The sequence below is a fragment of the Corvus kubaryi genome, unplaced genomic scaffold, assembly GCF_017639235.1.
Source record: "Corvus kubaryi isolate FWS band 111438036 unplaced genomic scaffold, C.kubaryi_AGA036_p1.0 37387, whole genome shotgun sequence".
In the NCBI taxonomy this organism is placed as follows: domain Eukaryota; kingdom Metazoa; phylum Chordata; class Aves; order Passeriformes; family Corvidae; genus Corvus; species Corvus kubaryi.
This window is the reverse complement of record NW_024581129.1, coordinates 3,427,800-3,443,672: the sequence shown is the minus strand read 5'-3', so window position 1 is coordinate 3,443,672 and position 15,873 is coordinate 3,427,800. Positions and strand designations below refer to the sequence as shown.

Genomic DNA, 15,873 nt, shown 5'->3' with positions numbered 1-15,873 from the left:
GCCCTAAATCGTTGCTCTTTGACATTCTAACCTAAGAGAGACCCCTTTGGCACCTACCCCTTCGACAGGCAGGAGAACTACAAAGTAAACTCCTTCCGTAGGGATAATGAAGTCACTGCCTTAGGCACACTCTGCTATCACACCTGATAATCTCTTTAAAACACTGTGCGATTAATTATTAATTAGGAAGATGAATGTTGTCTAGAAAAGGAGTTTCAAAGGCTACAAATCTGAACTGCTTAGTGTTACCAGGATTTTGTTGATACCGAAAATGTTTGTCAAAGGCAGTCTGCAGCGACTCCTAATGTACCCAATAAACAAAATACCCTGAATAAACAGAGCCAGCAGGCACCAGGGCTCTGTACTCTGCTTATTTTTAACTGCACAGACATTGTTTCCCACAGAGCTCTTACAGGAAGGGGATGTTCGATTTTCTTGATATCACCCAGTTGTGCTGGAGCAGCAGCATTTCCACTGGCCCTGCCACAGAGTTCTTCTGCGTTCAGGATCCATTTTTAATGGCCAGCTGACGTCAAAGATGGAAAGTTGGGTGTGTGATTGGGTCCCATCATGACTGGGGATAGAGGTGAAGTATTTTGCTGAGTCAAAGGGGCTAAAATGTCAGCTAAGTCCAGCTCTTGTTAAACTCAGTTTAACTTAGACTTCCATGGGCAGTGGGTCAGGCTGCATATCCATGGGATAATGTTTCATAGGAAGCAAATGGCTGCTCCCTTTCCTCCTCCCACCAGCCATGGAGGACCTGTCAGGGACTGCAGCTTTTGGCCTTTCCTTCCAGCTCTGTCTCCAGCCCCACTAACAACCACTGCAGTGCAGTCACCTCTGGTGAATTCTGAAAAACCTGAAACCTCAGAAGTGATGTACGATGGAGCATTTTCCTACCAGTTTTGTGAAACTTTAGATTAGCCACTATTTCTAGTCTATTTTAGAGCTTTGCAGATTTTGTTCCTCATTTGTGGCAGAAACCAGGACAACTGTATGTAAATTCCGTGAGTTGCTATGAACCCAGAGAGTGGAGAATAAGATATAATCGTTTGAAAATGTACAGTTAATAAAATACTGTCAAACCCAGTCATGACTCAGTCTTGAGTCCACAACCAGAATTAAGTCCTCTTGCTTCATCCTTCTGCTAGACCATTAATGTCAGATAGCTTTTATATTAGGAAAATGAATCTTTTTGAAAAAGAGGTCTGATGGAAAGGAAAACAGCGTAAAAGCAATGTACACAGCCAATCATTTGTGATGGAAAAGAGTTTTCACCTGGATTGGCTCTCCAAATAGTTTGAGATAAATAACTTTATAAATAAATAATTTTAAGAGTTGTAATTATTGTGGTCTATAGTACTTGTAACCTTTTAGCCAGCTCATTCCTTCATACCATGAACATCTCATGAAGGTCACAGGATTTTTATCCTCACCACACCTTGTGATGAGATGTGGGAAGCAACCTCCGTGTTGCATGGTGTGATTTGAAGCACAGGGCACAAGAATTGGGATAGTTCTTCATTCCTGCTGAAAACAATCGATGGGAATTAGACACTTTGAAGGTCTGAACCTTGGCGATTTTGCTTATGGAAGGTCTAAGGCAGAGAAACAGTGGGAGCCTATGGCCAGCATCCCACCATTAATGGACCACCTTTATTCCTTTAGGTTCTGGTTAACACCCAGAAATGATGGGTGTTATTTTCTACTGCAGGTTACATGGAAGTCACTTGCACTTTGTATTGCTGGCAGAAATTTGTTGATTTCTTCCCTTGTTTTTGTAGAAAGTTCTCTTTCATAAATCACAGGTTGGCAAATAATAAAAATCCAAGATTATTTACTGGCGAAAGGAATATTTGCAGTGTCTTTGGCTACATAGTTCAAAGGGTTTCTCTTCTTTTGGAAAGCAGCCCTAGTACTGCTGATCCTTAGCTCTAACATGAAAGCTGTCCCAGGAATGATGCTATCAGCAGTCCCTGAGGGCTGAAATGGCAGCTGAGGAGTGATGTGCTGGTGGTCTTCCAGGACACTGGGAATGAGGACATTGCTTATGTCAGCACCATGAGGTACACACAGGACCTCCTGGGATCCTCTGTGTCTTTGGGATATTGATAAACTTAGGTCTCGAAGCACAGCTCCCAGGAGGATGCAGTGTAGCCACACTGCTCCCAAAGGCTTGGAAGTAGTTTTTCCCAGCCTCTTTCACACATGCTATACCCAGCATAAAAGCAATGTATCCCCGGTTCACTTTTGACATGACAACTTGTGTAGGAGTCTCCAGTCTCATTCAGCTGTAAATTAAAACATCTGATTTGTAAACCCATAAAATTTGAGTTTGTGCTGGAATGACAGACACACCCTGGGCCTGTACCGCTATGGGATATGTGGAAATCAGGGAACTCATTTGGTGTGTGGAGAAGTAAACCCCAAAATTAGTAACTGGCAGTTTCCTTCTTAATATATGCATGCCCCATTTGAATTTGCATAAAAATCAGTGTGCAAGATTTTCTCCATGTTGAAAGCATCCTGTGGCTTTTTCCTGAGCTAATACCAGCTTTAGGGTATGGTTGGTGCTCTTTAGTCCTTCCCAGTAGTGTCTTCCTACCAGGGCAGTCTGCAAAAGCATTGGAGGTTCACAGGTAATGAAAAGCCTCTCCATGGGAGTAAGGAGAGCAGCACAGGCTGTTTACCCCTCAAGGTTTTCAGGATCCCCATAAGCTCCTCTGGCACTGGAGCCTGAGCTCACAAGCCCTTATTCAAAGCACTGAGTCAATGTGAACAAGAGCTTTATGGCCCCAGGCACATTAAATCTGAACTGAAATTAAAGGCATCTGCTCTGTCAGGAGCTGGGAGCTCTGTCTTGAGGAGAGCTTCTCTGTCTTCAAGCAAAAACACTGCAGTGTAAACAAGACCTGAAATGTGGTGGTGCTCAACCTAGAGGAAGGGAAATTGAGAATTTCCCAATCCCTGCTGGAGTTCATCCCTTTCTCTGGATCACGTTAAAGCTGTCCCTTAGTGGAATAGCTTTTGTCCCTCCTCTGCAAAGATATCATTGAGTTGACTGCAGCTTTGCTGCCCTTAGGGCTCCTTCATTAGCTGTGCAGTGTGGATTTTCTGGAGCATGCAAGACCCCTTCTCAGTGTGCTCCAGAATGAGGCAACTTTGAGTTTGTGAGGTTTTTCCCTTCTGAATTTCAGAATTTGGTCCTTTGAGCACATAAGATCCACCAACTGAAAGGACTCAAAGAGAGCTTTCCATGGGGGATTTTCCTGATCTCTGTGATAAACTCTCTGCTCTCCTTCCTCCAGTTTACTCCAAGTTTTATTTCTTGCTCAGAAGCTGCTGCCCTCGCTGGCCACAGCTGCTCTCCCAGCCCTGGTCACAGCATTAGTTATGAGACTTTAATGACAATGTCTGTCTCAGCCTTTTGCTTGGTCTGGTTACTTCAGCATCTACAGAATGTTTTCACAAAGAAGCAGATGGTGGTAGGAGTAATTGGGCCATAAAACAGCATTAACAGCTAAAAACGATTTTCACCAGAAAGGATTTTGCGGGCAGGGTGAGGGAGGTTCAGCACTGTTTTCGTGTTTTCTCTGCCATACATTCACCCCTGCCCTGGCTGTAGGTGGTAGCTCTCTGCTTCCAGGAGATGAGCCCTGTCAGGTCAGACACAAATATGAACAGTTGATGAATAACCCATTATAAAGTCACTTTTATGTTGACTCAGTGGACGTTTCCTGGCTTCAGAGAGAGTCAAGATAATGGCTAGCTTTGTAGAAAGAAAGAATCTCTAAAATGCAACATTTTTTTTCCTTTGTGACTTTTATTGCTTTGTACGCTGACATGTCTGAGGGAGAAAAACAGGGCCTTGTTGCCAATAATCCACAGCGCTTGGCACAGACGGTCTTTAAAATCTGGCACCAGGATGAATATTAATTCAGTTGTTTTCCCACAGAAGCTACTGATTAGTCAAGGCCAAGTATCCCTGAGATGATTCATTAAAACCAACATCTGAGCCCACCTTTACTGAGTAGCTCTGCTTCTTGTTACCCCTGCAACAGGTGACTGAATGTGTAATGGAAGGGGCGACCAAAATCCCAGAATGGGGTAAAGATAAAAATGCAGAGGAACCCCAAAGGCTGTGGTGCAACTGCTTCCCAGCTTTCTGGGCATGGAGCCAGGACAACCAGCCAAGGAGGATCACACCCCAGGCAAGGGGTTCCTCCCATGGCTCAGAGCTGGCATCCTTATTCCTCTGTCACCATCCCCTTGCTCCCAGGATTCCCACTCCCAGTTGGCAACTGGTGGTTTGAAGAAGTGTGGGACTACCATGGTGCTGGGGCTGTGGTGTCCCTCTGTCTGATGATGGGGGATGATGATGGTGGTGATGAAGTTGTGAGACCCCCAACGTGTGGATATGCTCCTACTGGACACCTGTGTGGTCTAGCCAGATGTTAGCTCTGCTGCTGTGGCTCAAGGGCAACAAGTTGAAGTCAATATATTATCAAACTTAAAGTTTTGCTCCTGTAAAGTCTTTCAACAGGAAAGGCTTAACAACAACAACAAAAAAAAACCCCAATTTTTTCTTCTTTGTGCAAAACCCACTTTATTTCACCTGAGTATTGCAGGGGTCTCCATGCACAAAGCAAATTGCACTTGGTGCAATTTCTTTTGGCTTTTCACTGTATTTACTGGTCTCTGTCTGTCTGAATCTTGACTTCTTCCACTTAATAACAACATTTATTTCACTTCAAGAAGAATACATAGGTACAGCACAGGTTTAATGCAGGCTGTATCAAAGAAACATTGAATGGAAAGATTGTCCAAGGTACTGTAATAGGAGGATGAACAAAATGACTGAAAAGGTCTTCCCGTGTCAGACATCTATGATTTTAAATACTGAACGATCAAGACAAAGGCATTTCCTGGTGATTAATGATGGGCTGGGTGTAGTCATGTCTGGGCCTTAACCCTGGCCTCCTGTATATCCCTAGGAAATGCCCTGTGGCTTAGTTCTTTCTGCTGTTTTAAGCTACACTTGGCTTATGATTGATTGTCATTTTTAAAAGTACCCTAATGTTTGTGGCTATTTTGGTGACTGCTCTAGACAGCTTTGTTCCTCTCTCCCGGGTCTGGGTGTTATTCCTAAACCAGTAGTCCTAAACTAATATAAACATGTCTGAATAGCAAAGAGCTGGGAGTTCAGGCATATGTAGGGCAGTCTGATGCAGGTGTGATATAAAACACACAGCAAACTGCAGGTTGTTTGATATCAGTTACGGCTGTAGAGACGATGTCCAGGACCTCTGCCAGCTGGGCAGTGACAGGTGCTTTCCATCTTTGCTAAAATGTGATGTGCTGTTGAGAATGATGGCCAATAAGATTAATGTTATATTGACAATGTAGTGATGATCACTGCCAGTGTAAAGGTGCTTTTGGCAGCACAGCTCTCTTAAGGAGGCTGGATGGGTGTCAGGGTGCACAGCTCGTTACTCTAACATTGCCTTTAGAGCTTCTCTGACCTTGCATTATTAATCCTAACCCCATTCCCAAGGTGCTGGCTTCCTGAAGGTCCCCTGAAATCAGTGCAACTCCAAATGTACTGAGTCACAGCCAAATTAAAAAAGCTGGATGTGTAAAATGTTGCATATTTGTTCTCAAAAGCTCTCAGCAGCTCATTACCTTGGGCACTGCCTTGTGCTGTATTTGTAGTGGATCCTAATGGATGCAGAAAAGAACTGACTTGCTGGAGATAAGCAAAGCAAACAGCCACCACTCTTCCAGGCAGTGCAAACCTGGAGCTGCTCTGGCAGCCTGGTCCCACCATCACAACTGGCGCATCAGGAGGGATAGCCATGAGAGGAGAGTTTTCCAAACGGGACCAAAGTTGTTTGAGGTTTCACATCAGACAACAGAGCTGATTTGTATGACCCTTTTTTAAAGTGGAGGGTGAAGCATTGGCTGAAAGATCTCCCAGATTCACAAGGAAATCAGTATTTCATAGAATCACAGAATGGTATGGCTTGGAAGGGACCTTAAATATCAGCTAATTCCAGCTCCCGGGAATTTCCAGGAATTTTGTAGCATTTTGAGCTTTTGGCTCTCTTTAAATTAAGTTAATGATTTGGAGGTGCTCTAGGAAGCAGATATGATTAAATAAGGTGCAACTTAATATGGTTGTAGCTGTTACAGTGTAAGAACATGGCCCAGACAGTGTTTGTAGAGAGGTGAATGGTGGATTTTATTAGATATACCTGGAAGACAGACATGTGCCCAAGAGCTCTCCTCTCTTTTTCTAGCTCTGCTTGTTGATCTAATAAAATATATTACTTCCACAAACCTCATCTTGCCTGCAATTAAATGAAATCCTCCCAGAATCACACTGTGTGACAGATCTTTGAATTCATTTCAGATCTGCTGCAGCTCCATCCAGTCCCTCTGCTTCGCCGTGGGAGCAGCAGCATTTTGTGCCACTGCACAGCCCCTTCCTTCGCCTTTTGTAGTAACTGTGCAAAGATTTAATAGCAACACATTAATGAGGGTTTGTGTGGCTGTGGAGTGAGGGGAAACTTATCTTTTGAACGTGTGAATTATGGAGTGTGCGGATTAACAAAGTGAGAAAGAGCAAAGGTATGTTCAGAGCTGCCATTGATGGAGTTAATGGCAACTGCAGATGGATCAGCCTGACCTTTCCATCTCTCATTCCACACACTGCACTGCCCTTTGTGCTGGGTGGTGAAGAGGAAAATAAAATAGGCTACAAAAACTTTCTAAGCTCAAAACTAGGATAAAAATGTCACATTTCAAAGCCATGGGGAAAAAAAGTCACCTGTGCTTTTTTAGAAAAAGCAGTAAGTAAAAAAAGTATGAAATTAAACTGGAAATATAAAGTAGTAACTTCCTGATTATGAAAACTGGAATTATTTTCTTATAATTTTAATAACTTCTCCATTTTAATAATTATCCTTTATCCCAAATGGAGCCTCACTATATGTTTTATTGATGGCTATATCTTTAAAATGAGTGGTTAGACCAGCAAGACCAAACAATCAGTACGACTGACTTTTAAACCAAAAAGTTCCTAAAACAGTGCAGGGTTTCCCATCGCACCCCCTGCCCCTGGTGAAGCCCACCCTGCACTGCCTGTCCCACCAAGGGGTAACAGAGGCTACCACATTTTGCCTTGTGCTGCCTGGGATGATCCCATCTGATCCACTAAGCTGGAATAGAGGAAAAAAATACAGGATTTCAGTTTTTAGCACCATGAATCATACTTGCCTTTTGTAGCCAGGCTCCTTAGGCCAACTGCTGGCTATAGGATTCATACCTAAATATAAAAACAGGGCTCCTGAAGCAATGAGTGCCCTTAAGACTCTGTGGGATAAGGCCTGGGAATCCCAGTGTTGATCCAGATGGGCCATTGTCTTCACGCTGTAGAATGTCTCCCTCATCTTTCTGTAGGGTCTGAGAGTTTACAAGTGAAACATCTATCAAAATCTCATTACTTTGGAGAGGATGGGAGCTCATGGATTATAAACCCTAATTTATTTTTTATATATTAAATCATCATGCCATATCTAAGGCATAAATTTTTGCAAAACAAACTGCTGAAGCATTTTGAAGGAGTTGAATAAACACTCCCAGCACTGCTCCAGAGCAGTGCCAAAGGGAACAGGCAGGTGCGTGGGGTGAGGATGGCAGAGAGGTGCTGATGGCACAGTGCTTTGAGAACTCCTACTCTTGTTGTTTTTGCAATAGGATGCTCGTATTTACTTGGAGGAAAGCAGAGAAGGTTAATGCTATCAGTTTCTGGGAATACAGGCACTCCCCAGTGACTGAAAGAGAATATTCCTGGATCCCCCAAAGACCATAATTTCACTCCCAAGTGTCTGCTAGCAGAAAGACATGCCTGTCTGCCTTCAGTTTAATATCATCACAAAGGGCTGATTTATTAAATGGTGTCAACCTTCTCAACAGCCTTCGAGCTCGTGCTCTGTAGGGTTTGCTTGGTGGTGTAGGAGGCTGAAATGGGTATCAGTGTACACGGCAGTATTTTAAGTTGAGCAGCACTAAGCAGCCTGATCCTGCAAATCTAGGATCATGCAGCTTGTTTCAGAGATTCATCTTGCCAAGTTTTGTGTGTCATTTAAGGAGAAGTCTTTCCCACAGAGACAAAATGCATTTGGGAGTGAGAGTGATGTGTCCCTGAATCCTTGCTAGATAATGCCCTTACCTCCTGGGACAGGGCCCAGAGGATTTATTCAGTCCTATCCTTTGTGGGAGGTGGGGTTTCCTAAAGCACAAGAAGGACAGAAAGCTCAGAAACTCTATCAGAAGGATGTGACAAGTAAAATAAAATTTAAAGCAGCCACAAAACTTGGGATGAGGGCAAGGGTAGAGGTCAAAATTGAATTCATGACAACTTTATCAGATATATGGCTAATGAAGGCCTGCTTCTGTAGTATTTTATACTGTATTATTTTGTTCTGTAATATTTTATTTTATTCTTTATTATTTTATTTCTGTATTATTTTTGCCCCATTTACACTGTTTGCTTACAGTTGGACTCCTTCTCTACCACAGTCAGAATAGTGCTGATTCCAGAGATAAGACACACAAAGTGAAGGTGATACAGACAGGCAATTATAAAAACATCTTTGTTTCACGGGGTGGACAGCCTTCCCGTGAAGGTCACTCTGACAATGTTCCAGGATGTATTGTGGAGCTGGTGGCTGGTGCAACGAGGGGCCAAGCACTGTAATCAGAGCTGACATCTGGGTGCTCGCTGTCAGGGCTTCAGGAAACTTGTTTTGCTCTGTGATAGACCTGCTCTCACTGGGCAACGGGAAAAGCCTATGTGACTGTTAAAACAAGAGTGGAAAAAATATGGATCTGGAATATGCATTGCTTTATCCTGCCAAGCCAAGTGTTTATTGTGGAGGCCAGACACATCTGTCCTTCTCCAGCAGATATGGTGTTTCTTGGATTAAAAAGGCTGACTGTAGTGGAACAGTGGAAGAAATTGCTTCAGAAGGCTGACTTATTGGAGTCCTGTATCACATGGACCCTGTCAGAAAAATATTAACCACAATAAAAGCTGACACTCGGGGAGATGAAAGCAATATTGCTTGACATTGTGATTACCTTTATAGCAACGTGCTGAAGGTGAGCAGTGGGGAATTGAGTCCTTTCTTCACTTGACCTGGGTGGTCACTATGATTACTTCAGGGACTTTTTTTTGTTTTATGTAATAAAACATCTGTAATAAAAGATTTTTTTAAAAAATTGGCTTTAGGAAAGGAACTGGAGAGACATGGATTGCAGACAGCTATTTGGGTCAAGGGGTGAGGTTTTTGCCAGGCTCCAGATGGAGATAGAGAGGAGGACAGGGGCTGGAAGTGACTCTGAAGCTGAATCCATCTACATTGCACAGGTAATGAGTACAGCACCAATTTAGTGAGCTGCACCTGATCCAAAGTTTGGCAAGAGAGAGCTCAATGCAGGCATTATTCCCTGTGTGGGGTATTTCTGAGAATGCTGCTTGTGAATGTGGGTCTGTTCTGAAAGCTGCAGCAAGTGTGAATAACAACGCTCATCACACTATCTCTGCACTTTCATGCCCTTGCAGATTTACTGGAAGATCTTGGAAAACCACAGCTTTGGTGGAACAATTTAGTTATATCAAGGATAAGGATTTTTTTTTTTGGCAACTTGACAGAATAAATAAGATTTACCTCCTGGAGGTGAACAAGTTTGTTTTGGTGGAAGGAGGCTGCAGGATATTTGCAGCCAGTGAATGTTCACTAAATACTCTGCACTGGAGGGAGGTTTATTTTTTCAGTTAAAATCAAAATAGGTTAACATTTGGCCTTTCCCTATGCTTTTGGTTTAGACTCAGAAGATATTCTCATATGTTACTGTAATTTTTTTCCAGAAAAGCAGATATCTACTCTGTTCCTCTGCAGAAGCTTTATGCCACAATAATTTAAAATTTCCTCCAGGTCAGAATATTTCTGCATGTAAAACCTCTTTGAAGGTTTAAATAGATTGTAACTGAGTTTTGACATGTATTAGCACGTGTCAGGTACAGCAGTTATTAAGGGTAGTGGAGACAAGGCACATTCCATCTCTCCAGAGACTGACTCGCAGGTGTCCAGATCACTACAGGCCACGAGCGGACAAAGCCACTAAAAAAAAAAAAAATCACCCTTTGTTACAACAAGCACTAAAAACTCCTTTTACCAAGGAATAAGCTCTAGTTACAGCTTAAAAAATCATGTTCCAGTGTTGTGACTGGGAAAATTGCCTTTTTATTCCTTTTAATGTATATCTTTTCTGTGTCTCTTGTAAGGTTCTGCATCCACCCAGAACATATTTTAAAATTATATTAAAGCATACATTTACATTAAAGCATGATGTGCATTAGTTAAAGAGGAGTTCCTGCGTTCTGTCCTGTTCCTCTCCTCTTTATGAGCTGAATATGTCTGCAATTCATAACAGAGAAATTTTTTGATGGACTTTTTTTTTTAATCCTTTAATTCCTTTCATTCATACACCAGAAAGGAGTGTGATGTGCAAAAGGAAATACTGAGGACTGGGTACTTTCTAAATCAGAACAGGTTTGAGCAAAGCCAGCTGACTGCCTGCCCCTCTCTTCCCAGGGCACAGCCTCCGTCCTGCAGCGCAGGTCCGACAACGAGGAGTACGTTGAAGTTGGAAGACTTGGTCCATCAGATTATTTTGGTAAGAAAATTCAGCTAAGCATGGTTCAGAAAGACAGGCACGTCTGGGTCAAGTACTTATTGTCTTAATTAGTGTTCCACTCTTACATGCAAGGGGTTATGCGTAGGTCAGCCGCTGCTCTCAGTGATGCTCACAGATTTCAGGGAAGCTGAATCCATTCCTTGGTTTGCACCCGTGTAGCTGATGGGAGACAGATCCAGAATCAGCAAAACAGTCTGAAAGCATTTGTTTTCAAAGGCATTTTACACGCATGAGTTATGCATGTGCAATGCATTTGTACTGTCAACAGAATTATGTAAAGTGTCTATCAAGAGATATATAAAGGGAGATGTTCTACAAGCAGAGCGACTGGATGGTGGAATATGCACCCTCTGAAAGAGAGCAGGGCGTGTGACAGCGTGTTGTCCCTGTTTCCAGGTGAGATAGCCTTGCTGCTCAACCGGCCCCGGGCGGCCACGGTGGTGGCACGTGGACCCCTCAAGTGTGTGAAGCTGGACCGGCCCCGCTTCGAACGAGTGCTTGGGCCCTGCTCCGAAATCCTCAAGAGAAACATTCAGAGATACAACAGCTTCATTTCGCTCACTGTCTAAATGATTCCTCTGGAAAGCTGCCTTTGTGTGACCTTGTGCACTTAAAATTTGCTCTGTGCAGCTCCATAGCTTTATGAAGAAAAAAAAATAAGAAGTGTGCATTTTATGTGTATTTTTTTCTGTTTATGTCTCGTAGTGGACGTCAGCACAAATCTCATGTATGATGGAAGTGGAAGGATAACTGTTTGGATAAGACTAGCTTTGGGGCAGATTGGGGCTCTTTTGGGCTCTTGGCTTGCAGACAAGGTTTTTACCTATTGTTGGTTCATATTGCTTAAAACTGTGGGTTCAACTATTTAAAATGCATATGAATTTCTGTTTCCTTTATTATCTTTAAAGCTGGTCTTATTCACCTTTTGTTCTTTGATCAAGTGATGTGAAAGGTGTCCCTGCCCATGGCAGGGAGTTGGGACTCGATGTCCTTTCAGGTCCCTCCCAACCCAAACCAGTCTGTGATTCTGTGATCTCTCTCTGCCTGTCACTTCTGAAAGACTTCACTGGTTATAGACTGGAGAGGGTTCTGAAATCCCATGGGATGAGTGGCAGTCTCATTCATGAGATGCAGTTTAAGAGGGAAGGTTGGAGGAAGGTTTTGATCATTCCAGCAAGCCAGGGAAAAGCAAAGCTTTTGAGTGATTTTGTTTGTGGCTTAGATATAGGGGCCATATTCTTCCGTATCACCCTTTTCAGTCTGCTTTGTAGGATATGCTCAGGCAAACAGCCTGCTCCAGTCTTCTGGGTGAAGAGGTCAAGGGACAGTGTTTTGTAAGAATTCAAATGGAGCCTTTAAGGACCTAAGTTATTTGTCCTCAGCTTTTTTCAAATGAGGGTTTATATCAGAGTCCTTAGAAGTCCAGTGGGAGCTTCTCTGCTGAATTAAGTTGGCTTCAAAACTCAGCAGAGTGTCCTCAGCCACTTCTCTGAACATTATATGAAATGCTGAAGAGATGGTGCCAGGTGCACTTCAGGGACAAATACAGCAGCTTGTTTTTAATAAGGTCCACTTAATTAAATTCAAATGTCTTTCTTCTACTATATGACAAAATTTTAGAATTTTTTAAAATTTTCTGAAAGCCAAATAAGTGCTTCAAAATGCTGCTTCTCCTCCAAAAGACAGGTATTGTGCAACAGAGCACCAGGATCCTGGAGCCCAGGTCCCTCCAGGTGCTTCACAGCCTTGCTGGCAGTCATTGCTGCCCTGCCTATACATGAGGCTCCTCCTGAATGGAGCTTTATGCAGATCCCTCAAGGCTGAGGATCTTCACAGTCCTCAAGGATGGGATCATTTGGATTATGCTTTACAAAGCTTTACCTTTGCAGGTAAACTTGTGTCATAGGTTAGCCAGCACCAGCAAAGCTCTGCGTCTCAGCCACCCTCAACAGCACTGCCTGCTCTTCAGTTGGGCCAAAACTCCATTTCTTCTTTACAATGACATTCTTCTGACTAAATACAAACTTTCTGTACCTTTTACATGCCAAAGGTTATGCAGTGAAATATGACAGCAATCTCCTTTTTGAAACTAGAGGTGTAGGTGAACTTGGCTAAATGGCTAAAGTGAGTCCTACTGACACACAATATGCTTTCTTCTTTGGAATTAACAGATACTAATTGGACACTTTCCTGTTGACTCCCACCAAGGGCCCAATATTCCAGTAGCTGCCCGCAGTGGTTCTCACAGAGCTAAAAAGCTTCTCAGCTTCATGCTCTTCTCATCACTTAAAGGTGCTTAATTTATTTCAGCATAATTTCAGTGGTCCCGTTAGTGTATATTCGTTGCTGCTATTTATGATGATTATGTTATGCTTCTTGCATGTGTTATTAAATATGACCATTCACAGTTTCCAACCTTGCAATTTTTATCACGTACATTTATATAGGCAGACCCCCATTCTATATAGATAGGTCAATGTATATGCACTTGGTTATTTGCTGCACTGTTTTTGTATTCTCTTGTGCAATTTTTAAAAGAAATATTTTTAAAGGTTACCAGTCACTCAAGTATGTTCTTTTACCTGTTGCATTTCTGTTGTGTTGGTAAAAAAATTGTGAGTGTTTCGCATATTATGCAGGACACATCTCTTGTCAAACACCAAGTATTAGCCTCACTGTTTAGAAGTTACTCGAGCACACAGACACACTGCAGATTCTTTGCTTTAAACCTTTACAGCTCATGGAAAATACGTTTGAATTATGGTTCTGTTATAAGCAGTCTCAAGAGAAATGTAACTGTCTAACACCAGGATTCCTGTGCTTTAAGTGGAACAAAATGATATTCAGTGACATTTTGAAGATAATTGTAATATTTGCAGTGGATGATGGGACAGGATTATGGTATGAATAAAATTCTTCTACGTTATAAGTGGCCATTGTGGGTTTATTGCTAATGGAAGTCTGTGTGAGTAGATGTCATGTTCCAGTTAAAATCTGCATATCATCAAGACTTTGAGCACTACTGAAAATAATCAGATGCAAAGGGACAAAAAATAGACCAAGATTCCCAGTGCTATATATAGTAATGGAAACCAAACTGGTTTTGTGGAGGATTAGCATGAAGGAAAAAAATTTATCTGTTTAAATGTAACCATATATGTCTATATAAATAAATAGAGGCCCAAGGTGTCTCTGGGACCTTCCTGTTGCTGTCCAGGTGCCAGCTGTGACACCCTCAGGACTGATGCTGAGCCTGTCATACATCCAGGGGGTACACCTGGGGAAAAGCAGGCTCTTTCCTTCTCAAATACCAGTGCTGCTCCTTTTCCCCCAGCATCACAGGCAACGCCCCTGGTCCCAACCACACCAGGGATCTGTCCCAGTCATTCTTCTCAACTTTTGGCCACACATGGATTTTTAGAAGCGTGGCTGCCCTGGGACTGAAGCACAGCCCCATTTTTGGCACCAGGGATGTACTGTGCTGCTTCCATGGCTTGTGTTCGTGCCGTGGGCTGGCCAGGAACTACACTGAGGACAAACTTCAGAGAAGGCAGAGCCTCCAAAGGAACCACCTGTACCTCATGCATCAGGGTGCAGGCATGGGTTGAAGAACTGGAGAGCGTGGCTTCTGGGTGAGGAGGTGTTCAGTGTGCTGTTAGTGCCATCCTATCTACCAGAGCTCTGGGTGGCCACAACAGTAGGTGTGTTATGGTCCAAGCTTGGCTCCAGAGCTGGAGCTGTTGCCCCAGAGCAAAGGGCAGGGCCAGCGGCTCACTCTTTGCTGCTTCTCTGTGGTAGCCCCCGCACAGAAACCTTGGGCGGCTCCCGACATCCAAGGGCTGTCCAGCTTTCCCTTTTTGCAGTGTGTTATTTTTCCCCCCTTTGCTATGATTCAGGAGGGAAGGACTGGTCTTTCCAGAGAATTACTCACATTATGTAGTAATCAAAAGTGACCACTCTCTCTGAGGTCCTTCCAGAAGGACATTACCAGCCCACACTCTCCAGAAAAGGACATCTCACCACTCCTCATTGTCATTCTTTTTTCGGGTTGGTTTTAATTGTGTCACAGCCATTTCAGGACTCCTGAGACAAAAGAAAAGACTTTTTTTTGTTTTAATAGAAACTAATTGCACCTCAGGTTTTTACAAGGCCATGTGGCTGACCAGGCTTTGGTGTGTGTATCACATTACTTCGGCTCGCTCAGGCATTCCCACTGCTTCGTGGCACTTAGAGTGGTGCTAAAGTCAATGAGCCACATGAATGCTGTAAATCCTTCCTTGATCATCAAGCAAGCACAGTCTAACACCATGTTACCTGTTCAGGTGTTGGTGGGAAACAAGAACTGTTGGAGAACCAAGTAACCCCAGCTTATTGGCTGCTGGGTTTTTTGTCTTGTGGTCAGTGGCCTTCAGAAGTGGAGCCACCACACAAAGGGTAACATTTCTCCTGTTGTGAAAGTTGCACGAGGTGTGTGCATCCCATTCACTTTTAAGTCTTAAATGGTGCATAAATCCTTTCACTGACCTATTTATGGAAGAAGTGTTTGTTCTTTGTGCCCATTTCTGTAGAGCAGAGAGAATATTATCTTGTGCATCGGCAATACCATGATGACCTCCTTGAAGAGTAGGCAACTGAGCTCCAACCAGCTTAAAGTCTCACAGCTGATATTCCAAACACCAGTTCACTATGTAGAGACCAAATTATCCCCTCTTACATTGCCAGGCATGTTTTTTTCACTTGTTTCCAATGATTTGGCAGCTCTGACTGGAGCTTCGAGTGCACATGACTGCTCAGAAACTCGTAAGAGCATTTCCAGCCAGAGTCACTTCTGTAGGTCCCTCTTCCCTCTGGAGAAGGAGAGCATATTTGGATATGAGCATATGTGTAGCCTTGAAAATCTGATGTTACGGGAATATGTTGGCTTGGATGCTCCTCCTCCTCCAGGGATTTCTCTGTGGCTCTTTGCTGCTCTGCAGAGTTGTATCTGGGATGCAGCACTCTCACAACAAGCTGGCCTTTTCTCTCAAAACACTGCCTGGCCAAAGGAGTTGGCATCTGCATCCATCTGGTATTTTTCTGAAGGCTGAGGATGTTTTTTGTGCTTGATCG

The 15,873-nt window shown here is 43.2% G+C and overlaps 1 protein-coding gene across 1 annotated transcript in view; it reads left to right on the top strand.

Moving 5' to 3' along the window:
• The window catches only part of PRKAR1B (protein kinase cAMP-dependent type I regulatory subunit beta), a 92,036-nt gene extending 78,346 nt beyond the window's left edge, over positions 1-13,690 (top strand). The window contains exons 10-11 of the mRNA XM_042037052.1: positions 10,662-10,743; positions 11,161-13,690. Of these exons, the coding sequence (XP_041892986.1) occupies positions 10,662-10,743; positions 11,161-11,333 (255 nt within the window). The 3' untranslated portion in view covers positions 11,334-13,690. The remainder of the gene's footprint in view (positions 1-10,661; positions 10,744-11,160) is intronic.
• Positions 13,691-15,873: the final 2,183 nt, after the last annotated feature.